The sequence below is a fragment of the Oncorhynchus mykiss genome, chromosome 17, assembly GCF_057628025.1.
Source record: "Oncorhynchus mykiss isolate SJ-2025 chromosome 17, ASM5762802v1, whole genome shotgun sequence".
Taxonomy (NCBI): Eukaryota; Metazoa; Chordata; class Actinopteri; order Salmoniformes; family Salmonidae; genus Oncorhynchus; species Oncorhynchus mykiss.
In genome coordinates, this window is record NC_143038.1 from 32,232,662 (window position 1) to 32,255,000 (window position 22,339).

At 43.1% G+C, this 22,339-nt stretch overlaps 2 protein-coding genes across 3 annotated transcripts; one reads left to right on the plus strand and one right to left on the minus strand.

Moving 5' to 3' along the window:
• Positions 1 to 553: 553 nt before the first annotated feature.
• Positions 554 to 4,925, plus strand: LOC110494018 (uncharacterized). Its single transcript, XM_021568682.3, has 3 exons — positions 554 to 630; positions 1,666 to 1,887; positions 2,025 to 4,925. Exons 2-3 carry the CDS (start codon positions 1,680 to 1,682, stop codon positions 4,448 to 4,450), a joined length of 2,634 nt encoding a protein of 877 aa, XP_021424357.2. The 5' UTR covers positions 554 to 630; positions 1,666 to 1,679; the 3' UTR covers positions 4,451 to 4,925.
• A 1,751-nt stretch (positions 4,926 to 6,676) lies between these two features.
• LOC110494019 (hyaluronidase 2) lies at positions 6,677 to 21,458 on the minus strand. 2 transcript variants are annotated; one of them, XM_021568684.3, is made up of 4 exons: positions 21,251 to 21,458; positions 15,071 to 16,040; positions 9,525 to 9,614; positions 6,677 to 8,883 (listed from the first exon to the last, which is right to left on the minus strand). In XM_021568684.3, the coding sequence occupies exons 2-4, from the start codon at positions 16,022 to 16,024 to the stop codon at positions 8,491 to 8,493; spliced, it is 1,437 nt and encodes a 478-aa protein (XP_021424359.1). In that variant the 5' UTR covers positions 16,025 to 16,040; positions 21,251 to 21,458; the 3' UTR covers positions 6,677 to 8,490. The 2 variants fall into 2 exon arrangements, with proteins under 2 accessions (XP_021424359.1, XP_021424358.1); XM_021568683.3 differs by lacking the exon at positions 21,251 to 21,458 and adding an exon at positions 19,416 to 19,711.
• Positions 21,459 to 22,339: the final 881 nt, after the last annotated feature.

Consider the following 22,339-nt stretch of genomic DNA (forward strand, 5'->3'; position numbering starts at 1 on the left):
CATTTTTGATGGGTATCTGAAAGTTAATTTTACTGTGATGCTGACGACTGCTGTGCCAATAAATATTGAAATGAAGCAGCCTACTGCTCGGTGCGTCACCTTTGCATTGTGGGAAATGTAGTATTGGTGCGTGTAAAATATCTGCGGGCTGCCGGCTTGCTGCGGGCCGGTTCTAATAATAAATCAAGATCATCCCAGGGGCCGTAAAAAACCTTCTTGCGGGCCGGATGTGGCCCGCGGGCCTTGACTCTGACATATGTGGTGTAGACAAACGTGTCCCAAAGATTTTGAACAGCACTGACCCTGCTGTTGGCAGAAGCAGATATATAAAGTGTGTTTCGAATAAATAATTCCGAAAAGGAATTATTATTCTGCGTTTTTTTTCGTTCCAAATCAATTCAAGGTACATTTAAAAAAATATATCAAATGAATATAGGTGAGTAACTGTTATCAAATAATTAGTTAATTATTAACAATGACATCTACGAGATCTAGTGACGAGAACGTTATTTTATATCGATCAAGTCCAACAATTACACTGTTTCTAATCGAACACATTTGTGGGCTGCACGACAACATGGCGGGGTAGCTACTGCAGATAGCAAACGGAGTGATTCGATGTTGTTTTAGGTTTGTATCTGGTAAATTAGTGAAATTATTAGCTATCGTGCGCTCAGGCTCTCTGCGGAAGTTTGGTATTTTAATAGATAGTCACACACCTTGAAAGTAGTCTAGTTGGATTGAAAACTGAAACAATGGTTCGTTTTTTTAAAGCCAACATCCGCGAAGTTTAGCCACAGCTAGTTAACCTAGATAACAATCCAAATAACATGTAAGTTAAGTCAAACCAAATCATGTAGTTAATTTGGCCATGATAACATTTGAGATCTAGCCGGACGACACACACTACAATATTTCCCGCTGCTCTGTCGTTCGTTAACTAGCTACCACAAGTACATTCATTTCCAATGGAACGCTGCGATTGCCTTGCGAACGTATACATCAAATTGTATGCGTTGACGGCTTGACAGACATGGTTGTGAAGGTGAATGTTGAACTTTTGCTGAACACATATCCAGATGATGCTGTGTACAATTTTGCACAATAACGCTGTCGGTATGATCGAGGCGACACACTGTCATTGCGCTAAATGGAATGCAGCATCATCTGGATATGTGTGCGCAACAAAAGTTCAACACTCCCCTGCTACCATTTCTGTCAAGCCGTCTATGCATACAATTTGATGTATACGTTCGATAAATCCAACATTTGCACCAGGTACCAAAACGAAAATTGCTGTTGGTGTGATCGTGTTGTTCAACATTCATTTCCAATGGAATGCTGCGTTGCAGAGGCAGTTGCAGTTTGTTCTGTGTGGTGCATACAAGTTGGATTTATCAAAAGTATGCGTAGACGGCTTTACAGAAACGGTAGCAGAAGGTGAATGTTGAACTTTTGATGCACACATATCCAGATAAGGGGGTGTACCATTTTGCACGTTTACACTCTAGGTGTTATTGAGGCGTAGCGTTTGGCTGGAGCAAGGAGTCCAAGTAGCCAGGCAATTTGAGGTCCCCGAACACTTGCATTCAGCTTTATCTAACATCTTTAAAGAGATAGTTGTTTGTAGAATTATTTTGTGTGTGTGTGTGTATGTGCGCTCAGGATAAGACGATAACATGGAGTCCATTGATTTGGAGAGGGAGGACCCTCCTAGCTCACTATCTGGATATGCCAATGGCGAGATCATGACCTTGGAGATCTCAGACGTCTCTCCAGACTTGCTTGTTCTCGAGGTAAAGGACAGCAATCTACCTGAAAGTATCCATGGCAGCCTGGACATGGAGATGAATGCTGACTTTCATGAGGATGATGATGATGGGCATGGTAAGAGAAGACAGCAAGGCTATTGGGTTGTGGGTTAGGCTAACTTGTGACTTAACTGGGTTATTAACTGTTCTAGAAATACATACAAGGTCAAAAGCATTTAAACGTTGTCCTTGTTGCTTCTGTCTTTTGTAAAGGTTTTGCAAATGTAGAACTCCAGTTCTTTCCCTGTGATGCCTGCGAAGCCTCCTTCACTAGCGAACCGGAGCTGGAGCAGCACTTGATAAGCTCTCACTCAATATGTGATGTAGCAAGTGAGAGAGGAAGACAGAAGGCCAAGTCAATGGAAATAGAAGGTGTCTCACCCCTGCACACCTGCATGACTTGTGGGAAGGTGTTCAAATATCTAACTTCATTCCGAAAACATGAGGAAACTCATATAAAAGCCCTGTACACCTGCAAGACTTGTGGGAAGGAGTTTAAATACCTAACTTTGTTTACAAAGCACCAGGACACTCACGTTGTACCAAGAACGAGAGGAGGAAGAAAGGGTAAGTCGATCAAAGCAGTTGGCCTAAGTGTCAATAAGAAAATGAAAGGCCTTCACACCTGCAAGCACTGTGGTAAGGAGTTCAAATACGTAATGTCTTTCATAAAGCACGAGAAGACTCACAGGATCACGAGAACCAAAAGAAGCCACAAAAAACAGAGGAAACTTTCAACTTCCAAGATTATTATACGTCTTCAAGGCAATAGGAAAGATGCCACAGAAACTCATGTAAGGGCCAACAAGAAAAACAGGAAGAACAGTGAAGATACTAATGATCAGGATGCATGTATTTTAATATCTTCCGCTGAGCAGCAAACGCCTGACACGAAACGTTCTCCTCCATTTCCTTGTCTGGACTGTGGGAAGATTTTTAAGTTTTTCAAATCTTACCAAAAACACCAGAAAAGACATGCTTGGGCACAGGGCAAAAGTGAAGGAGTGCCTCCTAAACAGAAGCACGGACCAGAAGCGAAAGAAAATATTAGATGTCCGGTTTGTGGTAGAGCATTCAACAAGCAAACAACTCGCAACAAGCACCAGAACATTTATCATCTGAAAAATAACTTGCATAAAAACCCAAATGCATTAACGTGCTGTGAATGTGACCGCCATTTTGAAAAGGCAGATCTTTTCCAAAAGCACAAGTGCTTCCACCTGCGTAAGCATGTAAAGGCTTTCATAGAGGCAGGTAGGGTGAGCCAAGATGGGGATGTTTTCTATTGTCAACTCTGTGTCCTACAGCTCACCAGTGGACTGGAGTTTGAGAATCATGCCAGGGACATACACCCAGACCAGTACCGCAAAATCCTTAAAGCGGTTGGCAATATCATTAAAGACACCTTGAAAGGCTTGCAGACACGAAGGGTTGACAATCAGTCAACAAGTCAGGAGGAACCTGAAATAAACCTAAACAGTGTAGGAGAGACGGAGGAGGATGGATCGAGACAATTCATTTGCAAGAATTGTGGGGAATATTTCCTATATTGTGTTTCGTTTACATTTTGCGGGAAGTGTTTAAAGGATCGCAAAGACCACAGGAAAGCATCCAAGGTGTACCACTGCGAGGAATGTGGCCAACACTTTGGCCGAAAGGATCACCTGAAGCGCCACAGCTATTCTCATTCTGGCAGTTCCTTTGTCTGTTCTGATTGTGGTGTTAAATTCAGGGATCCGGGAGAGTTGCGTACACATGAAAAGACTCATCAGGTGAGAAACCACGCCTGCCAGCAGTGTGGGAAGCGGTTTGAACAGGAAGAGGAACTGATGTTGCATCGTGAAGTTGCTCACCCAGAACCAGGCGGTTATACATGCCACCGGTGCGGCAAGACATTTAGTACAGTGAAAAATCTGGGAAAACACAGAATGATCCATTCAAATAAAACTCCCCATGTCTGTTCAAATTGCGGTACGAAGTTCAAGAGGCGCGAGCACCTGAGGCGGCATGAGAGTCTGCACACCAACGAGAAACCTCATCTTTGTCATTGTTGTGGTGATACATTCGGGCGGAAGGAGGACCTTAACACCCACCTCGGTAAAATGCACATCATATCAAGACATTTTCTTTGTAAAGCTTGTGGGACAAGTTTCAAGGACCGTAACGCTCTCAGGAGACATAGGTATCACGCTCACACTAAGGCTGGCAAAGTGTTCCAATGTGAGGCATGTGGCCTAAGCTTCGGTCGGGCGGATCATCTGAAGCGCCACAAGCACACACATTCCACTGAAAGACCCTTCTCATGCTCAATGTGTTACAAAGTATTCCACCGGGCAGACAACCTCAAGAAGCATGAAAGAAATCACAGGAACAAGTGGTTGGAATACCTGAACACTCACCGCCACAAAACGCCCAAGCAGGAGAGCAGATTTTCTGAGAGATCCAAGTGGAAACTGCGTCGATCTGAAGCATCGGCCCTACTAAAGCTTATCCAGAGTCACTCCAAGCAGCAGCAACATATCTGCTACGTTTGTAAAAAGACTTTCAGGGGAATTTACTATCTAAAGCGGCACCGTCTACTAAACTGCTGTGTACAAAGAAATAAAATGGATTCATTCCGGTATGGGACTGTTAAATAACCTACTTTGGGGTTGATAACCTGGCTGATTTAGAAGTGAAACTTCATTTTATTTTGTAGAACTCGTTGGTGTGTTTTTGTATACAGTGAGCTGTAGAGCTGGGACGATAAACTGAAAATGATCGACACCGATCGCATATCGCAGGGATTGAGCTGATATCGTTCATTAAGATAAGTATCCTATACTAGAGAAATGTGACGTTTGAAATGAAATACGTTTGCTAATATGGGTGATTGTTAAGGGGACAATTGATGGTTACAACCATCAAACTAGGAGAAGTACTAAACTTTTTTTTTTTTAACTCTGGTGCACATCGTTAGAAACTTGTCGTGCGATTTTATCGTTATTGCATCAATTCAGGCAATTTATCATGATATGGATTTTTTTTTGTCCATATCGTCCAGCTCTAGTGAGCTATGGTTTGCTGTATTGTATTGTCATGCATTTTCACAATGAAAATTATAACATCAAAATTGTCTTGTTTCCTGTGTCAAATACCATTCATATCTCCAAATATCCTTCAACATACTGGTATTGTTATAGTAGCAGTTAAGAAGCTTGCATGCATACTTTGTAGTATAGTTCTTACTCTTTACTCTTTTTTATTACTTTGAAAGTGAACAATGAATCACATGTCAATTACATGCAAAAAAAGATGGTGTAATAAAGAGGAATCACTTTCCTTTCTGTTCCAAAGTGTCCACATGGTGGAGATCACAGAACATTTTTGTGGCCCAGGCTTCTATATTAAGGAAAGATTAGACTAGGATGGTTTTGTGTTCAACCCTCACCATCCACAGATCTGGCATGTCACAGTCTTTGTTTTTCCCCTCTTAAAACAACTGGTACAAGGGCACAGAAAATGTCCCGAAAAGTAAGAATACATATTTTCCTGTGAATGTACACATTTTATATTCCGGGAATAAAGATCCTGTAAAAAGCCTAAGATTTAAATGGCTTTAATTACAATATGTTGCCACAATGGCATGTTTTTATTTAATTTTTTATGTTTGATAAAAAAAACAACTAATAGCAGTCTTGCAAGCATTCATATACTGAAGAAAAATATAAATGCAACATGCAACTATTTCAAAGATTTTACTGCGTTACAGTTAATTTGAGGAAATCGGTCAATTGAAATAAATTCATTATGCACTAATCTATGGATTTCACATGACTGGGCAGGGGCGCAGCCAGACCCACCCACTGGGGAGCTAGGCCCAGCCAATCAGAATCAGCTTTTCCACACAAAAGGGCTTTATTACAGACAAATACTCCTCAGACGATCCCGCAGGTGAAGAAGTTGGATGTGGAGGTCCTGAGCTGGTGAATTTGACTTACTGCCAAATTCAAAAAAATGTTGGAGGCAGTTTATGGTAGAGACATGAACGTACAATTCTCTGGCAACAGCTCGTGGACATTCCTGCAGTCAGCATGCCAACTGCATGCTCCCTCAACTTGAGACATCTGTGGCATTGTGTTGTGTGACAACTGCATATTTTAAAGTGGCCTTTTGTCCCCGGCACAAGGTGCACCTGTGTAATGTTTATGCTGTCTAATCAGCTTCTTGATATGCCACACCTGTCAGGTGGATGGATAATCTTGGTAAAGGAGAAATGCTCACTAACAGGGATGTAAACAAATTTGTGCATATGGAACATTTCTGGGATTTTTTCTTTCAGCTCATGAAACATGGGACCAACAAGTTACGTTTATAGTTTTGTTCAGAGTATAATCTATTGATTCATGGAATTCACATCTTGTCCACACATTCCCTTCAATATTCCAATTGTACACACATCAATGGTATTACATGTGCCAAAACATTGGATCAACTTTGACGGGGGGGGGGGGGGGGGGGGTCCCTAAAGAAGCAGAAGCTCAGTCTGGTTTTAGTTATAAAACAAGGCTCACTCTGTCCTCTCAGCCCAATATTGCTTTTTGGAAGAAAGAAGAAAAAAAAAATCGAGAGGAAAAAAAAGGTAAAAAGGCACAGAAGGGGAGGAGCCCAAGGAACAGCTACCAAGTGGCAAAGGCCCTCACGTGATAACATCACAATGTTATAGTTGTTTTTATGATGACATGGTAAAATCCTACAAAAACTAAATTTAGTTCTCTATACTGATCATTCATGGGGGACACACATTTGAAACAGCTCAACCTGCAACACGTGGCAAGTGATTAAACTGACTCACCATGATGTAAATAATGACAGAACAGCATAAATTCAAATTCATTGAGAACCTTTTTATATTTCAAGTTTAATGTAAATAACTACTAATTACATCCAATCCACATGTGACAGTAAAGGAGAAGCATGTTTGGGACATAAATAAGAGCAGTGAAGATGACCAACACAGAGCCCCCTGGAGGTCTGACTGTGGTCCCCTGAAAAAGCACCCAGGGGGTCATGTCTAGATGGGATACAGCTTGTGAAATTGATGTCAAAGTAGATTTTTTTGTGCATTTCAGCAAACCCACCTAATTCTCCTAACCTGCTGTGTAAGTTATCCTAAACCTGTTACAAAAAAGTAAATTGACAAAAGCTGTATTCCTTCTAGATAAAAACCATGCACGAGAGGCCAGAGCCATTTTCGAAGGAATTTTGGTTTCAGGCAACAGAAGGAAGAAGAGTAGAAACAAATGGCAAAATGAGCAAAACAGTGCTTTCAGTTTTGGTTTGCAATCCTCACAGACCCTCAAATAACATATACAAAGGATAGATGGTAGAGGCACCAGAATAAGGATGACAAACATGTTAGGCCAAACACACTTTTCAAAAAAGGCACTTCACACTGGCATACCGTGTCATCTGTGCCGATGTCTGTTCACAAATGTCAAAGAACAGGTTGGCTAAAAATATGAATTGAAAATGATTAGATGAGTCTTTCTTGCTAATGTGATTAAAATGTTGCAAAAGCAGTGCGCGTGACACAGAAAGACAGCTATATAGATTAAAGGAATTCTTTGCCACAATGCTAAGCCTCACTGAAGCTCATGAATATTCAACAGTCAGTTTCAAATATTCCAGTTATTTTCCACCACAACATTAGACTTAAAAAAAATAAGGCCGTAGAAAAAGAGATTGTTACAAAAAGATACACTTTTTTTTAAAGATTGCGTTTTTACTTGTCCTATCTGCAGTTCTGCTAGATCAGAGCTGGGTGAAGGTATAGCCGTCTAGCCGAGAGAGGTAGGACTATCCAAGCACAGCGCCGGTCTCTTTGGACAAAAGCTTCACAGTGGAACAGTCTCCGTCGAAAAGTAGCATTCTTGTTGTGTGGTGCGTTAGTTTCTGTTGAGGTTTCTCAATTCCCTCAGTTCCACATAAGGCGGGAGAGGAACATTCTAACAAACTAGTCTCACTAGTCGTAACCTTACTAGTTTTTATAATTTGTTTATTTAACTAGGCAAGTCAGTTAAGAACAAATTCTTATTTTCAATGACAGCCTAGGAACAGTTGGTTAACTGCCTTGTTCAGGGGCAGAACGACGGATTTGAACCTTTTACCTTTACCTAGTTCGGGGAGTCGATCTAGAAACCTTTAGGATACCTGCCACCCGTAGTAACCTTACAACCTCTAAATGAAACACTTCACACAGACACACTCAATATACAGCTGAGGTCACCATTCATACACATTACAGACATCTTAGTTCTAGTTCTGGCTGCTAGCTCTAGATGTCTTCCAGCTCTGGTGAAGGGAGGGATAGACCAGTCCAGCATAGACCTTCCTTTCTACCTCACAGCACTCACAATAAAAACATCAAGTCAAAAATAGAAGGCCTATTGTTTTCCCACTTCACATGCTGTCCCTTTAGCTTGCGTGGGTAACTGAAGGATACTGAGGAGCATCTTCAGTCCCCTCCATCACCCTGTTGACAGATGACACTCCCATGTCCTCTTCTCCATATGGATCAGTCCCACAGAGCAGCTAGAGCCCATCCCCTACCAGGAATCCCCGAGGCCCAGCAGAGGCCAGGACCAAGGCGTGGTTGTTTCCCCCCATATTGCACATAGTCAGCTCCTGCTCGCCTCCCTCAGTGGAGCAGAGTGAGAAGCCCCAGAGGGAGCAACAGGGTCAGCACAGACCAGACTCCCCAGACAGGGGCGGCAGCACTCTTCCCCAGCTCTCTCTGGGCACAGCCCTCGCCCTTGTACCCGCTGTAGCACTGGCACTGGAAGTGTTGCCTGTACCTAGCCAGCTCCCCCTGATCTAGCTGACCTGTCACCTTCAGCCTGCCCCCCTGGACGCTGATGCTGTGGGTGAGGGGGTTGAGGTGCAGGTAGGCGTCAGTGTCTGAGAGCGTGCGGAGGCAGCGGCCATGGGAGGTGCACAGCTGCTGGCTGCACAATTCTGCTGCCGTAGAGACGTTAAGCAGGTACCGTCCAAGCGGACCGCGTAGGTAGTCATTCAGACTGGAGCAGCTGGCCTGAGGGAGGAGAGCGAGAGAGTGAAACACGGGTGCAGACTCAGAATGGACAAACACATGTTAACATTTAAATTGTGGATAGACGGACAGGATATAGTTGTTCCAGAGGGGAACACCAGGGGTGTTATTCATTAGTCAGATTCCGTTGTCTGTTGCAAAACGTTTTAAAATGGAAATCGTTGACTCCGAACAGAAAACGTGTTGTAACAAAAACCTGACTCTATTGAAAAAAATACATGTTGGTCCCTCCCAGTTTCGTTCTGTTTTCGCTGTTGGTTTCAGTTTGGTTCCTGCGACTAATGAATACACCCCAGACTGATGACTCAAAATCATCATGCATAATCTATGAATTGTCAAATAGGGGTGTGTCCCAAATGGAACCTTATTTCCCTACAGGGTGTTGGTCAAAAAGTAGTGCACTATGTAGGAAATAGGGTGTCATTTGGGAAGCACACCAAATGGTGTCATTCATAGATCATGAATAGTTTGAGTCACTTTATAAGGAATAGGGAATTTTCAGGGAGAACACTCACATTGCTGCTGCTGTAGGTACGTTACAGAGGCGAACACCAGTTTAGTTTGTCATCAGACTATGGATAATCTATTCGTGATCAAAATAGCTCTTGAAGGAGAACACTCACTTTGCTGCTGGCGTAGGTATGATCTCCCCAGACGATGACCCCAGCTGCTCCCAGGGCTACACTCTCCCCAATGGTGGACACCAGGTCTGTCTGCAGAAACACACACACACTCAGTCCGGCAGCACATTATGAACACACTGGCCACGTTTGAGATCGACTACATTGCAGCCAGCGACCACAGACTGACAGATCTACAAATCATAAATGAGAGGTCATTCATAACGTAAGGTGATTTGTAGTTCAGTCAGTGGCTGACCACTATGACGTTGAACGTAATCAATCTGAAACACACCCTGCCCTCTATGAACAGGAACATGTCATCATTTAGTTAACACTGACCAGCTGAGCTCAACCACGCCCTTTACAGTTCACGTCTGCGTCCCAAATGGCACTCCTGTTCCCTTCAAAGTGCACTACTTTTGACCCATAGAGCTGGTCGGCAGGTAACCTAGTGGTTAGAGAGTTGGGCCGGTAACCGAAAGGTTGCTGGAGCGAATCCCCGAGCTGACAAGGTAAATATCTGTCGTTCTGCCCCTGAACAAGGCAGTCATTGTAAATAAGTATTTGTTCTTAACGGACTTGCCTAGTTAAATAAAAAAGAGCTCTGGTCAATTGTAGCGCACTAAGGAATAGGGTGCCATATGAGACGCATTCCCATTATACTCGACATTCTGAAATCATCCAATCTATTCTCAAGACACCCTGATTTAAAAACACAGACACCAGATGCGTCACTCTCCCACACACATTCTTTCGCGCCAACACACTCGTTCAACATGGAGAGATCTAGGGCAATTATATCATGGAGTCGTCAGTTCAGACACACTCTAACGAAGAAATTAAGCATGGAGTCGACAGGTCTGTAGGCTAACCATGACGCCTCATTCATTCAGAATATTCCGACACGCAAAAAAACATCTCGGTCCGTCTCCCATCCAGTGTGTCTGTGTGAAGAGTGGTCCAGTGGGAAAGTAAACACTGACGCCCCGGCTGCCTGACAGCACCCCATTCATCCAGTCAGATACACACTAGTACCAACATCACCACCAGACACAAAAATTGCCAAAAGACTCCAGCCACCTGAGACATGAACTGTTCTCCATAGCCCGGCAGGCAGTACCGGTGCATCAAGGCTCAGACCAACAGACTCCTAAACAGCTTCCATCTCCTGGCCATAACACTGTTGAATGGCTAACAACTACTGCTCCCCCTCATACCTACGCTGCTGCTGCAAAAATGATTATTGATTTGATTTATTACTACCACTACGCTGTTGTTCATCGATTGCCATTAGTATCTATGTATCCTGCTACTGGTCACTATTACTCCTGTTTACATGTATATAAAATATATACACAGTGTACAAAACATTGGGAGCATGACAGACTGACCAGGTGAAAGCTATGATCCCTTATGTCACTTGTTAAATCCACTTCAAATCAGTGTAGTTGAAGAAGGATTTTTAAGCCTTGAGACAATTGAGACATGGACTGTGTATGTGTGCCATTCAGAGGGTGAATGGGCAAGACAAAAGATCTTTGAACGGGGTATTGTAGTAGGTGCATGGCGCAACGGTTTGAGTGTGTCATGAACTGCAACGCTGCTGGGTTTTTCACGCTCAACAGCTTCCTGTGTGTATCAAGAATGGTCCACTACTCCAAGGACATCCAGCCAACTTGACACAACTGTGGGAAGCGTTGAAGTCAACATGGGCCAGCATCCCTGTGGAACGCTTTCGACACCTTGTAGAGTCCATGCCTGACGAATTGAGGCTGTTCTGAGGGCAAAATAGGATGCAACTCAATATTAGGAAGGTGTTATTAATGTTTTGTACACTGTGTATAATCCTGCTACCAGTCATTTTTCAGTTATGTTCACGTGTACAGTATAACAGCTAACAACTATAAAAGTCTAGAAGCCTATCAATTAATTTGTGACTCTAGTTTGGGTAAGAATCAGTTACTTGAGACAGTATTTTGTGCGCCGCTATGTGCACGCACACCCGCTATCTGCACGTGTGTGTTATTGGAAAGTTGGCGATGGGTACTGACATTTAGTGTAGAAACCGCAGACAGACAGACATATGTAGGTTTCTGGGGAAACACAGGCGACTCTGTTGCTGGACACGAGTGTGTGAGTTCTAGATTTAGCACCTGACATATTATGTAAGCCATGGGCTTTAAAAAAAATAAATAAATAAAGAGAAAAAAGTAGAGCGGCACATTCTAGGAGTGCAGATGCAGTCATTTTATAATCAACGTTTCGACAGGGTATAAAGCCTTTAACACTGTATGTGGTCTTGACATCTCACAGGGAGGCTCCTCTCATCAACCCTGTTTAAAAACCGGAGAGCATTTTGATGATGGATCGTTAGATTTTTAGGCCCTGTCAAGAGTAACACAGTGCTTTGCAAGACCAGAAGGAACCAGTCTGATTATCCACATCGCTCAGAAAGACCGCACACTGATGCTCTTGTGGAAACGTGATTGGCTGCATCTACACAGGCAGCCCTATTCTGATCTCCCCCCTCCCCCACACCTCTTATTTTATTTTTTATTTCACCTTTATTTAACCAGGTAGGCTAGTTGAGAACAAGTTCTCATTTGCAACTGCGACCTGGCCAAGATAAAGCATAGCAGTGTGAACAGACAACACAGAGTTACACATGGAGTAAACAATAAACAAGTCAATAACATAGTAGAAAAAAAATTATCTATATACATTGTGTGCAAAAGGCATGAGGAGGTAGGCAATAAATAGGCCATGGGAGTGAATAATTACAATTTTGCAGATTAACACTGGAGTGATAAATGATCAGATGAACATGTGCAGGTAGAGATACTGGTGTGCAAAAGAGCAGAAAAGTAAATAAAATAAAAACAGTATGGGGATGAGGTAGGTAAATTGGGTGGGCTATATACCGATGGACTATGTACAGCTGCAGCGATCGGTTAGCAGCTCAGATAGCAGATGTTTAAAGTTGGTGAGGGAGATAAAAGTATTTTTGCAATTAGTTTTTGCAATTCGTTCCAGTCGCAGGCAGCAGAGAACTGGAAGGAAAGGTGGCCAAATGAGGTTTTGGCTTTAGGGATGATCAGTGAGATACACCTGCTGGAGCGCGTGCTACGGGTGGGTGTTGCCATTGTGACCAGTGAACTGAGATAAGGCGGAGCTTTACCTAGCATAGACTTGTAGATGACCTGGAGCCAGTGGGTCTGGCGACGAACATGTAGCGAGGGCCAGCCGACTAGAGCATACAGGTCGCAGTGGTGGGTGGTATAAGGTGCTTTAGTAACAAAACGGATGGCACTGTGATAAACTGCATCCAGTTTGCTGAGTAGAGTATTGGAAGCTATTTTGTAGATGAGATCGCCGAAGTCGAGGATCGGTAGGATAGTCAGTTTTACTAGGGTAAGTTTTGCGGCGTGAGTGAAGGAGGCTTTGTTGCGAAATAGAAAGCCGGCTCTAGATTTGATTTTGGATTGGAGATGTTTGATATGAGTCTGGAAGGAGAGTTTACAGTCTAGCCAGACACCTAGGTCCACATATTCTAGGTCGGAACCATCTAGGGTGGTGATGCTAGTCGGGCGTGTGGGTGCAGGCAGCGAACAGTTGAAAAGCATGCATTTGGTTTTACTAGCGTTTAAGAGCAGTTGGAGGCCACGGAAGGAGAGTTGTATGGCATTGAAGCTCGTTTGGAGGTTAGATAGCACAGTGTCCAAGGAAGGGCGAGAAGTATACAGAATGGTGTCGTCTGCGTAGAGGTGGATCAGGGAATCGCCCGCAGCAAGAGCAACATCATTGATATATACAGAGAAAAGACTGCATGGCTGCGTTTATACAATTCTGATATTTTTTTCACTAATTGGTCTTTTGACCAATCACATCTGATCTTTCCACATCCAATCTTTTTCGGAGCTGATCTGATTGGTCAAGACCAATTAGTGAAAAAAATATCAGAATTGTGTAAACGCAGCCATGCAGTCACACACACACACACTCACTAAACTAAGAAAATGCATTGGGGTGCAGAAGACCAGAGATGCTAAGGGTGGCTTTTGAGTGCATATTTTTATTGCCGAAGAAAGCGGACTCGAACAGGCTGGAAAAAGATGGCGGAAGTGGACGATGAAGTGGATTCTGAATCCAACGGCGGTAAAATCAAGGAGAATTGGAGTATTGTCCAAAAGAATGGAAAACGGAGCAAAGTGTTGTACATTGATGAGAATGTCCCTTCGTATCTTGTAGGAGCACGGTTTGTTAATGAGGAGCAGTTGAGCAGAGTACCAATCTTGAAGAAACCATTTGAGCTATCCAAACTGGTGGAGAGAGTGATGGGTAAAGTGAAGGCTGTGAGGTTCACGAGAGGCAGGCTTGTTTCGATTTTTTGTGCTTCTGCGGATCAGAAAGGAACGTTTGTTGCGCCTCACCCGATTTGATAAGTTGGAAGTGTCCCTTCGGAACAGGGCACCCCTTAAGGGGGCTATAGCTGGCGTCTCGTGGGGTTATATTCCTGGAGTGCTTGATGCACGTCGGATGAATCGTGTGGTGAATGGTAAAAAAATTAACAGTCTATATGGCAGTTACATTATATGGAGTTTCTCCCTGCAGTTGGGATATACAAACTACAGTCAGTCAGAGCATTTATCCCAAGACCAATGCAGTGTGATCATTGTAAAGCTTTTGGACATGTTTCAAGTTTTTGCAGAAGGGAGAAGCCCGAAATGTCCAAGTTGTGGAAAAGATCATATCGTGCTTTTTAAAAGTGAGGAAAATGTGACATGTTGCAATTGTGGTGGGAACCATGAAGCTACATATTTCGATTGCCTGACAAGGGTAAAAGAGAATGAGATGTCCAAATGCAGGGCTGTCCAGAGCATTTCATATGCAGCAGCTGTTAATGGTTGAGGGTTTGAATGGTGCTCCTGAAGAGTCCATGGTGGTGGATGGGCCTTCAATGCAGGCTGCAGGGGTTGTCTTTCACCAACAGGACCCAGATATTTTAAAGGTTAAGAAGGTGGATTTTGTGGCCTTTATAGCTATGGTATTAATGGCACTGCCAAGGTGGAGAGAAGGTCCAGGAAGATAGATATTGTGGATGCGGTGGAGTTCCATGGAATAGTGGCACAAGCCGTACCACCCTCTCAGGCCCTAGAACCCGAGAAGGAAGATATGGAGATTTGAAAGAAGGAAGAAGTGGGAGTTTTGTTTATGTCAATGTACTATTTTTTGGGGGGTGGATTAAGTTAGGGAAACTATCACATATGGATTTGCTTTGTACCTCGTTTTTGTTTTCAACCTGTCCAGTTGGTTGCGGCAATATACCTTTTTGGGTTGTAGTCCGCCATAAAACCCACAGAAGAATAAACTGAGAAAAGCAGCTATAGTAACAGTCCGCTGAGAATGTCAAAAGCTACTGTGCGCCTGGCTGACTTCTTACTGGAATAACAATAACAGTGATATCAGGTTTCTGCACAGCACAAGCTACTGTTGTGGTGAGTAGCCTAATATCTATAGGTACAGAATTAGACGACGTCGGCCCTCACCTCAGTCAGCGGAGTCAGCTCATTGGCATACGTAGGCCGGGTGTAGACGAAAACGGGCCGTGCAACCCCGTCGCCCACCGAAGCCAGCCGCATCCCCTCCTTCACCCGGTTCCGGACAAACTGGCGCCCGAACGTGGTGGAGCGCAGCACCGTGCCCATGTAGACGGAAGGGAACAGAGCCGTGCTCTCAGTCCACAGCCAGGTGAGCTGGTCATTACGGGCCACATCCACATCAGGGCAGCGGCCTGTGTAGTTCTTCAGGCCGCTCCGGTAGTCGTGGTTGTAGCAGTCTGGAAACAGGTAGAACCCCCACAGTTGGTTAGGCCGCAGGCTCTTGGCCAGCCTGAGGGTCTCCAGCATGAACTTTCGGGCCGACAGCTCAAACTCCTGTTGAGCCACTTTCCCCACCCGCTCCGGGGGCCAATCCGGGTTTTTCTTGGCCACTAGTTTCCGGGATTGGTCCCGGTACACGTTCTTGACGTCCCAGTTGCGGATCCACAGCGGACGCCACTCCTCCCAATCAATTACGGCGAGGCCTTTGGCGTTTGGTTCGCGTATGTATTTGTGCACACCTTCGGGCATCTTCTCCTGGTGCTGCGTGAGACTGGCGGCCTGAGGGATTCCACCGTTCACCGCGGTGCCGTCACGCTCGTAATACGGGTACAGCCCTAACCGGTCCTTATAGAAGATGGTGAGGTTCTGTCTGACGAAGCCCTCGTTGGGCGAAGCTACGATCTGGAACTGCTCCAAGGGGAAATGCACACCGTGCCGGGGGCCACAGTCCTCCGTTGGGGCATTCCAGGCGAGGAGCAAAGGCTTCTGGGAGAACAGGGGCCATCTAGTGGGCTTCAGCTCTTCAGCTCGGAGGACATTCCTGGGAACGAGCAGAGCCAGGAGCAGCAGCCAGGGAAGCTGGCCAGTCAGGGCCAGGAGAGTGTGAAGCGCTAACCCCATGACCACCTTCTCTGCCCTGGAAGAGAGACAATGACAATGCAGATCTTTAAAAACACAGCCAACAGAATCAGTCTCTCCAGTTAGTTTCTCTGCATAGACTATATCAATTTGGCCTTGATCCAAAGTAAGCTATTGCTGAATGAAAGGGTATGTTTAGTTACTGTATACTGTCTCTTAGGTGCCCTCACAAAAACAATTTCTCACTGTGTTGTGTAATAATTACCCTTGAGCAAGAGTGGGTGTGTTATCGACAGCAAATCAACATTTTCTTTCACACACTGATTGGCACACATATACTGGAAATTACCATCCAACATGACAGGGTATAATAACATGTAAGATAGAGGGACATTTAAAATTACATTTTGGTACTCTACTAACATTGATTGATTAAAGGTAATGTAAGCCTTAGGGCTGACCCCAATTAGTCTTTAGGCTGTTGGTCGACCAAGATTGTTTTAGTCAAGCAGTAACAAATATATATATATACACACAGTACCAGTCAAAGGTCTGGACACACCTACTCATTCAAGTGTTTTTCTTTATTTTTACTACTTTCTACATTGTAGAATAATAGTGAAGACATCAAAACTATGAAATAACACATATGGAAACATGTAGTAACCAAAACAAAGAGTTTCGACAGGGTATAAAGCCTTCTTCAAAGTAGCAACCCTTTGCCTTTGACATTTTTGCGCACTTGGCATTCTCTCAACCAGCTTCATGAGGTAGTCACCTGGAATGCATTTAAATTAACAGGTGTGACTTGTTAATTTGTGGAATTTTTTCCTTAATGCATTTGAGCCAATCAGTTGTGTTGTGACAGGGTAGGGGGGGGTATACAGTAGGTAGCCCTATTTGGTAAAAGATCCAAGTCCATATTATGGCAAGAACAGCTCAAATAAGCAAAGAGAAACAACAGTCCATCATTACTTTAAGACATGAAGGTCAGTCAATCCTGAACATTTCAAGAACTTTGAACATTTCTTTAAGTGCAGTCGCAAAAACCACCAAGCACTATGATGAAACTGGCTCTCATGAGGACCGCCACAGGAAAGGAAGACCCAGAGTTACCTCTGCTGCAGAGGACAAGTTAATTAGTTACCAACCTCAGAAATTGCAGCCTAAATAGATGCTTCAAAGTTCAGACATCTCAACATTAACTGTTCAGAGGAGACTACATGAATCACGCCTTCATGGTCAAATTGCTGCATAGAAACCACTACTAAAGGACACCAATTAGAAGAAGAGACTTGCTTGGGTCAAGAGACACGAGCAATGGACATTAGACCAATGGAAATCTGTCCTTTAATCTGATGAGTCCAAATTTGACATTTTTGGTTCTAACCGTGAAAGGGATAAATGTAATGCTCTGATCCAATGGAAACATCATAAAAATAGGTCTACCTGATTACTTCTCATCAGTGCTGGACTTGGACTGAAATAGGTTCCAGTTGTCATTTTGGGTACTGGTACTGTTTATATTTAGATGTATGAGCTCTACAATACTTTTGAGCTAATAAGAGGAACAGGAGCTCAAGCAGGAGAAAATTTGCAGTGCCGGTACTCAGCTCCGGTTAGCTCCTGCCCAAGTCAAGCACTGATTCTTATCCCTTGTGAAAATAGCCTACAGCTTTGTCTGGCACGAGCTCACTGCCGCTGGAAACTGAGGGCCCAGAATATTTTATACAATGTTTCAAGTTTGCTAGCACAAGTTTGGTGCCTGACCCAAGTTAATACAATGTTTCAGGTATGCTGCAGACAGGCCATGTGTAGGCCATGTGTAGCCAATGTATGTATAGGATATTTATTTTTAGGATATATATATTTTCTACCTGCAGGCTGCAATGTTTTTATTTGTTGGCTTTATTTAGGCTATTTTTGCATAGTTGGCAATGGAAGTAACTTTTTAGGTTAGTATCATTTTCATTTAGATAGAATTTTGATGAACCACATTACAATGATTTTGAGATATGGAGATGTTATTACAAATTAAATTAAACTGTTTCACGAAAAGGTTGCAGCCTCCTCATGTAGCCTATCACCAGCAACTTCAGGAGAGTAATGGCAGTCTGCAAAAGCCAGGAGGAGGTTGGGTCAGGTTAAGTTTTTTATTTAGGTTATCTGGATCTCTGGCACCCTCTTAAGGAATTGGTCTTATTCATCAAATGGTAATCTTAAAGCATCAGACAAGCTCAATGCATATAATTTATTTTATTGAAACACATAGGTTGTGTCTATATGGAAAAATACACGTTCAAAATATTTAATTATAGACGACTTTCAGTCCAACAATATTTTTTATTTTGGGGGGGGGACAGCCCTAGTAGGTCTACAGTAAAATGACTCAAATAAACACATAGGCAAAGAGACAGACACAAAACTGACTGACAATATATGGGGATATTATACATCTTATTTCTGTCCATGTCGACAAATACTGATGACTGCATTTGACCTTGCCTGGCAATCAGACTGATACATTTGGTTCACAGTCAGATTAATTCCGTACATTTGTTTGGAAAATTGCCTCCTACAAGCCAAAATGGTTGATAAAATGATATTTTAACTTACCATACCGGTTGTCCAGTGCGGTTGGCCCTTTTGCAGGTAGGAATGTAAAGACAATATATACACACAGGAAAGTATAATTAAATAAACGTTTAAGTGCTTTTAGTGTGCTCAGATTTCTATCACATGAAGCATGCACATAACCATTTTATTGGCATGAAGGCATGCTTTTTTTTTGTCTTGTGAGCATGATTCCGGTGATAGAACTCTGAATGCACTACAAACGCTTTGAAAAGTTGGTAATTATACTTTAATATAGCTATATTGTCTCACATTCCTACCTGAAAAAACCCAGCCACATGGAAAACCGGTAAAGTCAAAAATATAATTGTATTCAACACTGGCTTGTAGGCCTAGAGGTCGCGAGAGGAAACTTTTATGATCCAAACGCTCATTTCTGCCGGACGTAGAACTGAATGCAATTCAAGTTGTTGGTGTCAATTTCTGCTGCCTTTGACACGATCCGAATAGAACAATACACTCCAATGTAAAACCAAACCAGCTCGCCAGTTAACCACAATGTTATTTGTCTGAATGATTATCATTAAATTAAACGAATACGCTTGTGAAGTAAGTAATTAACGTTAACGTTATATGAATACGACATTTACCACAAACGCATTCGAGCACACGTTGTAGCGGTAAACGCCGACAAAAGTTAGCAAGAGCTAGTTTCACAGTCCTGCGTTTACGTATTACTTACTACATTGTAGCCAAACACAATAGAACGTTAGTGTATGATACAGTTTACGAACTGGGCAATAATATCACACTACTCGCTCGAAATGTAGCCATACTTAGTTGACCAAGTGATTCTGACCTGTAGCACTCGACTCTCTCAGGTCCCAGGACACCGGTTTATTCCACTCGTGTGGTTTCAAACAAAAAACGAGATAGACGACTCTGCCGAGTTCCTGGTAAACATATCATTCTGATGGAAATGTTCCAGCAGTTTTCTTGCTGACAACATATTATATTTCGTGCAAAATCCTATGTGGCCTACGTCACTAAATGTTCGGCATTGAGCCCAGTTCCAACTTCCAAGTAGATAAAGTATTCCGAGGTGCTACGAGTTCAGCACTGCTCGTTCTATTCTACGGGAAATGGGCGATACGTTTCGAAATTGACGTCAATGTTTAGGCTACTTTGTCTTACTGACCAATAAAACATATATGTCAGTGGTCTAATGAATGGGGGGTGAAATGTGTATGTTAAAGCAATACTAATGTCTTTCTGTGGCTTTTTTGGTTTGATATTTGTTTCCGATTACACCCCTTAAATTTCAATAGTGGTTTAGTCTTCCAATTTCGCTGAGGAAGGGATATTACTGGCACTGCTTGAGCTGAACTACTGTACAACGACTACTAGCTGGCCTAATAATACCAGCATCACATTACAGTAGTGTGGATGTCCACTCTAAACGAGCATATAAACATTATTGGCGGTAGATGGCTTGTTAGTCTGTGTGTGTGTTATAATTCAATCACAATATTGTAGGCCTTACTGATAATTTTCTGGGAGGGAACTGAAAAGCTATGTGATCATAGCTACCCGTTCCAACTTTTCAGGAAACTGCAATAAAGCTTCAGCAATAAAGCGTACAGCTGTGTAACGACATCCTTTCATCCACGGTTCAACCCCTAGAAAATAGGATGTCAGCTGCCTTTGAGTTTGCTGTGGACATAGCTGCTGTTCCTGAACGAGTTGGAACCACTGACTCTGTGCTGACTCACCTGGTGGATTCAAAAAAACGTAGATTGGGAAACGTCTCCCATGGGTGCTGACCAAGCATATCAAAACCTAAAGCAGGAAATTCTGTCTCTCTTTCTCACTCTCTGTTTGCTTCTTCACAGATGTCATTTCAGGATTTGATTTGATTTATAGGGAACACAGAAGACCAGACCATTTTAAGTGATCTGAGATACCTTAAGGTATCTTAAACAGGGCTTGCTTTACATCAGTGCCATGTGTATCTGTCTGCACTGACCGTCCATGGTTGAAAGCCTTGCTCTTTGCTCCTCTCTAAGCCCTGTAGAGTGAGCAGTAATTGGGGCGAAAGTTTGGAGTTGCTACTAACACACCTGGAGTTAACCTACAGTAGTAGTGAAGTCACTACAGTAGAGAGGGACTACGCTATTGCTGCTTTCATTTAGCAAAATGCAATCAGTGCTATAGTATGCCACCCACAGCTAGACAGCTATTGACACAGATGTGTGCCACAGGAGGTTGGTGACACCTTAATTGGGGAGAATGGACACTCACTAACTCTGACACAAAACACACACACACACACACACACACACATACATTAAACAGATATGAAAAAGCTGAAAACACTTGTTAGAGGAAATTGTCATATTATCTAATTAAAATTACTTTACACATTGAGGCCTGTGTGTGGTATTGTTAAAAAGGCATTAACGTGATGTGCCTCCTGTCATAGCAGATAACACTCACTGTGTCTGAAATACAGCTGTTAACCATGCTGGGGTAACTGATTCAAGCAGTAGAGTACATCATTTTTTATAATAATTTGATAAGTAATACATTCAGAGAAAGAAATAGAGTTAAAAAAATAATAAGAATGCAGACAAATATGTGCTACAAATATGTGACCCTGTAATCAGTTGTTGAATGAATCTGTCTCCCACTTACCCAACAGAGGCTACAGTCCTTTTCCTCTGAAATCTACCGAAGAGTAGTGTAGTATAGACCAGTTGCTCTCCCCCTTATAACATTGGCTTAAGTGTCTTGGGTCCCCCTGCGTTGAAAGTCCTTTGAATGGGCCAGTAGGTCAGGCAGAGGTGCAATGCCTCTCTCTCTCTCTCTCTCTCTCTCTCTCTCTCTCTCTCTCTCTCTCTCTCTCTCTGTTAGAAAAAACAGCCTTACATCTTATTTCAACCTTTGGCAGACCCCACCTCTGTCCCTCCCCCATAACCCTGACAACCTGACCCCAGGCTCATGAATTCAATAAAATATACCACTCTCACCAGGGGCTCAAACAAACCAAGAGGCACTTCTTTTCCTCTCACGCTCACAAGTAAATTCAGATTTTTCCCTTCCTTTATGAGTAGACTGACAGGTTGTTGGACTAGGTATTGGACTAGGTATACATTCTATGAAGCATAAAGCTACTTATTTTACAAGACAAATTATTACAAGACAATCCTCAAAGGCACAAACCCTACAAAAATCCTGTTCGTGTGTGTTTGTGCATTAAGGTACATGATAGAGTTTAGCTTTGAAGCCAGGGGTTTTCTTTGTTTTTGTCACTGATCAGCTGACTGCAGAACGACCCCAAGCATCTCCCATTGTCCAGCTATTGTCTAGATCTGGGTATAGAGTTCAGTCTGACCCGTCGGGGGAAGGGTACGTCTGAGGTCCACACACACACACAAAAAAAACATTTTGGGCTAGCATGAAGTGTATTCGGCAGCAGAAAATAGTTTTCAATTTTATCAGCAGTAGACATTTTGTGGAAAGTACATTCAAATGATCATGTATGTGCATTCTGTTCTTTGCGTTGGGTATTTTGGGTGACTATTGACACATAAGGCCTCTATGGTAGGAACATTGCCACTTTGTGCTGCAATGTGTTGAGCCCTATATAATAGTCACTTTCTCATTGAGTGATAGACCCTGTCCTCAGTGTGTCCCTATATACTGTAGGCAGAAACAAAAGCTGCTTTTATACGCTGGGCATAAGCAACAGTTCCTAGGCCATAGGTCAAAGCCAGCTTGCGA

What these genes read in the sequence shown, in the direction of transcription:
- LOC110494019 (XM_021568684.3), bottom strand. Translation starts at nt 16,024, where the DNA reads ATGGGGTTAGCGCTTCACACTCTCCTGGCCCTGACTGGCCAGCTTCCC. An exon ending in AGCTGACTCCGCTGACTGAG is followed by an intron (nt 9,615 to 15,070) that starts GTGAGGGCCGAC and finishes GTGTTTCTGCAG; the next exon opens with ACAGACCTGGTGTCCACCAT. An exon ending in ATACCTACGCCAGCAGCAAA is followed by an intron (nt 8,884 to 9,524) that starts GTGAGTGTTCTC and finishes CTCCTCCCTCAG; the next exon opens with GCCAGCTGCTCCAGTCTGAA.
- LOC110494018 (XM_021568682.3), top strand. Translation starts at nt 1,680, where the DNA reads ATGGAGTCCATTGATTTGGAGAGGGAGGACCCTCCTAGCTCACTATCT. An exon ending in GGATGATGATGATGGGCATG is followed by an intron (nt 1,888 to 2,024) that starts GTAAGAGAAGAC and finishes TCTTTTGTAAAG; the next exon opens with GTTTTGCAAATGTAGAACTC.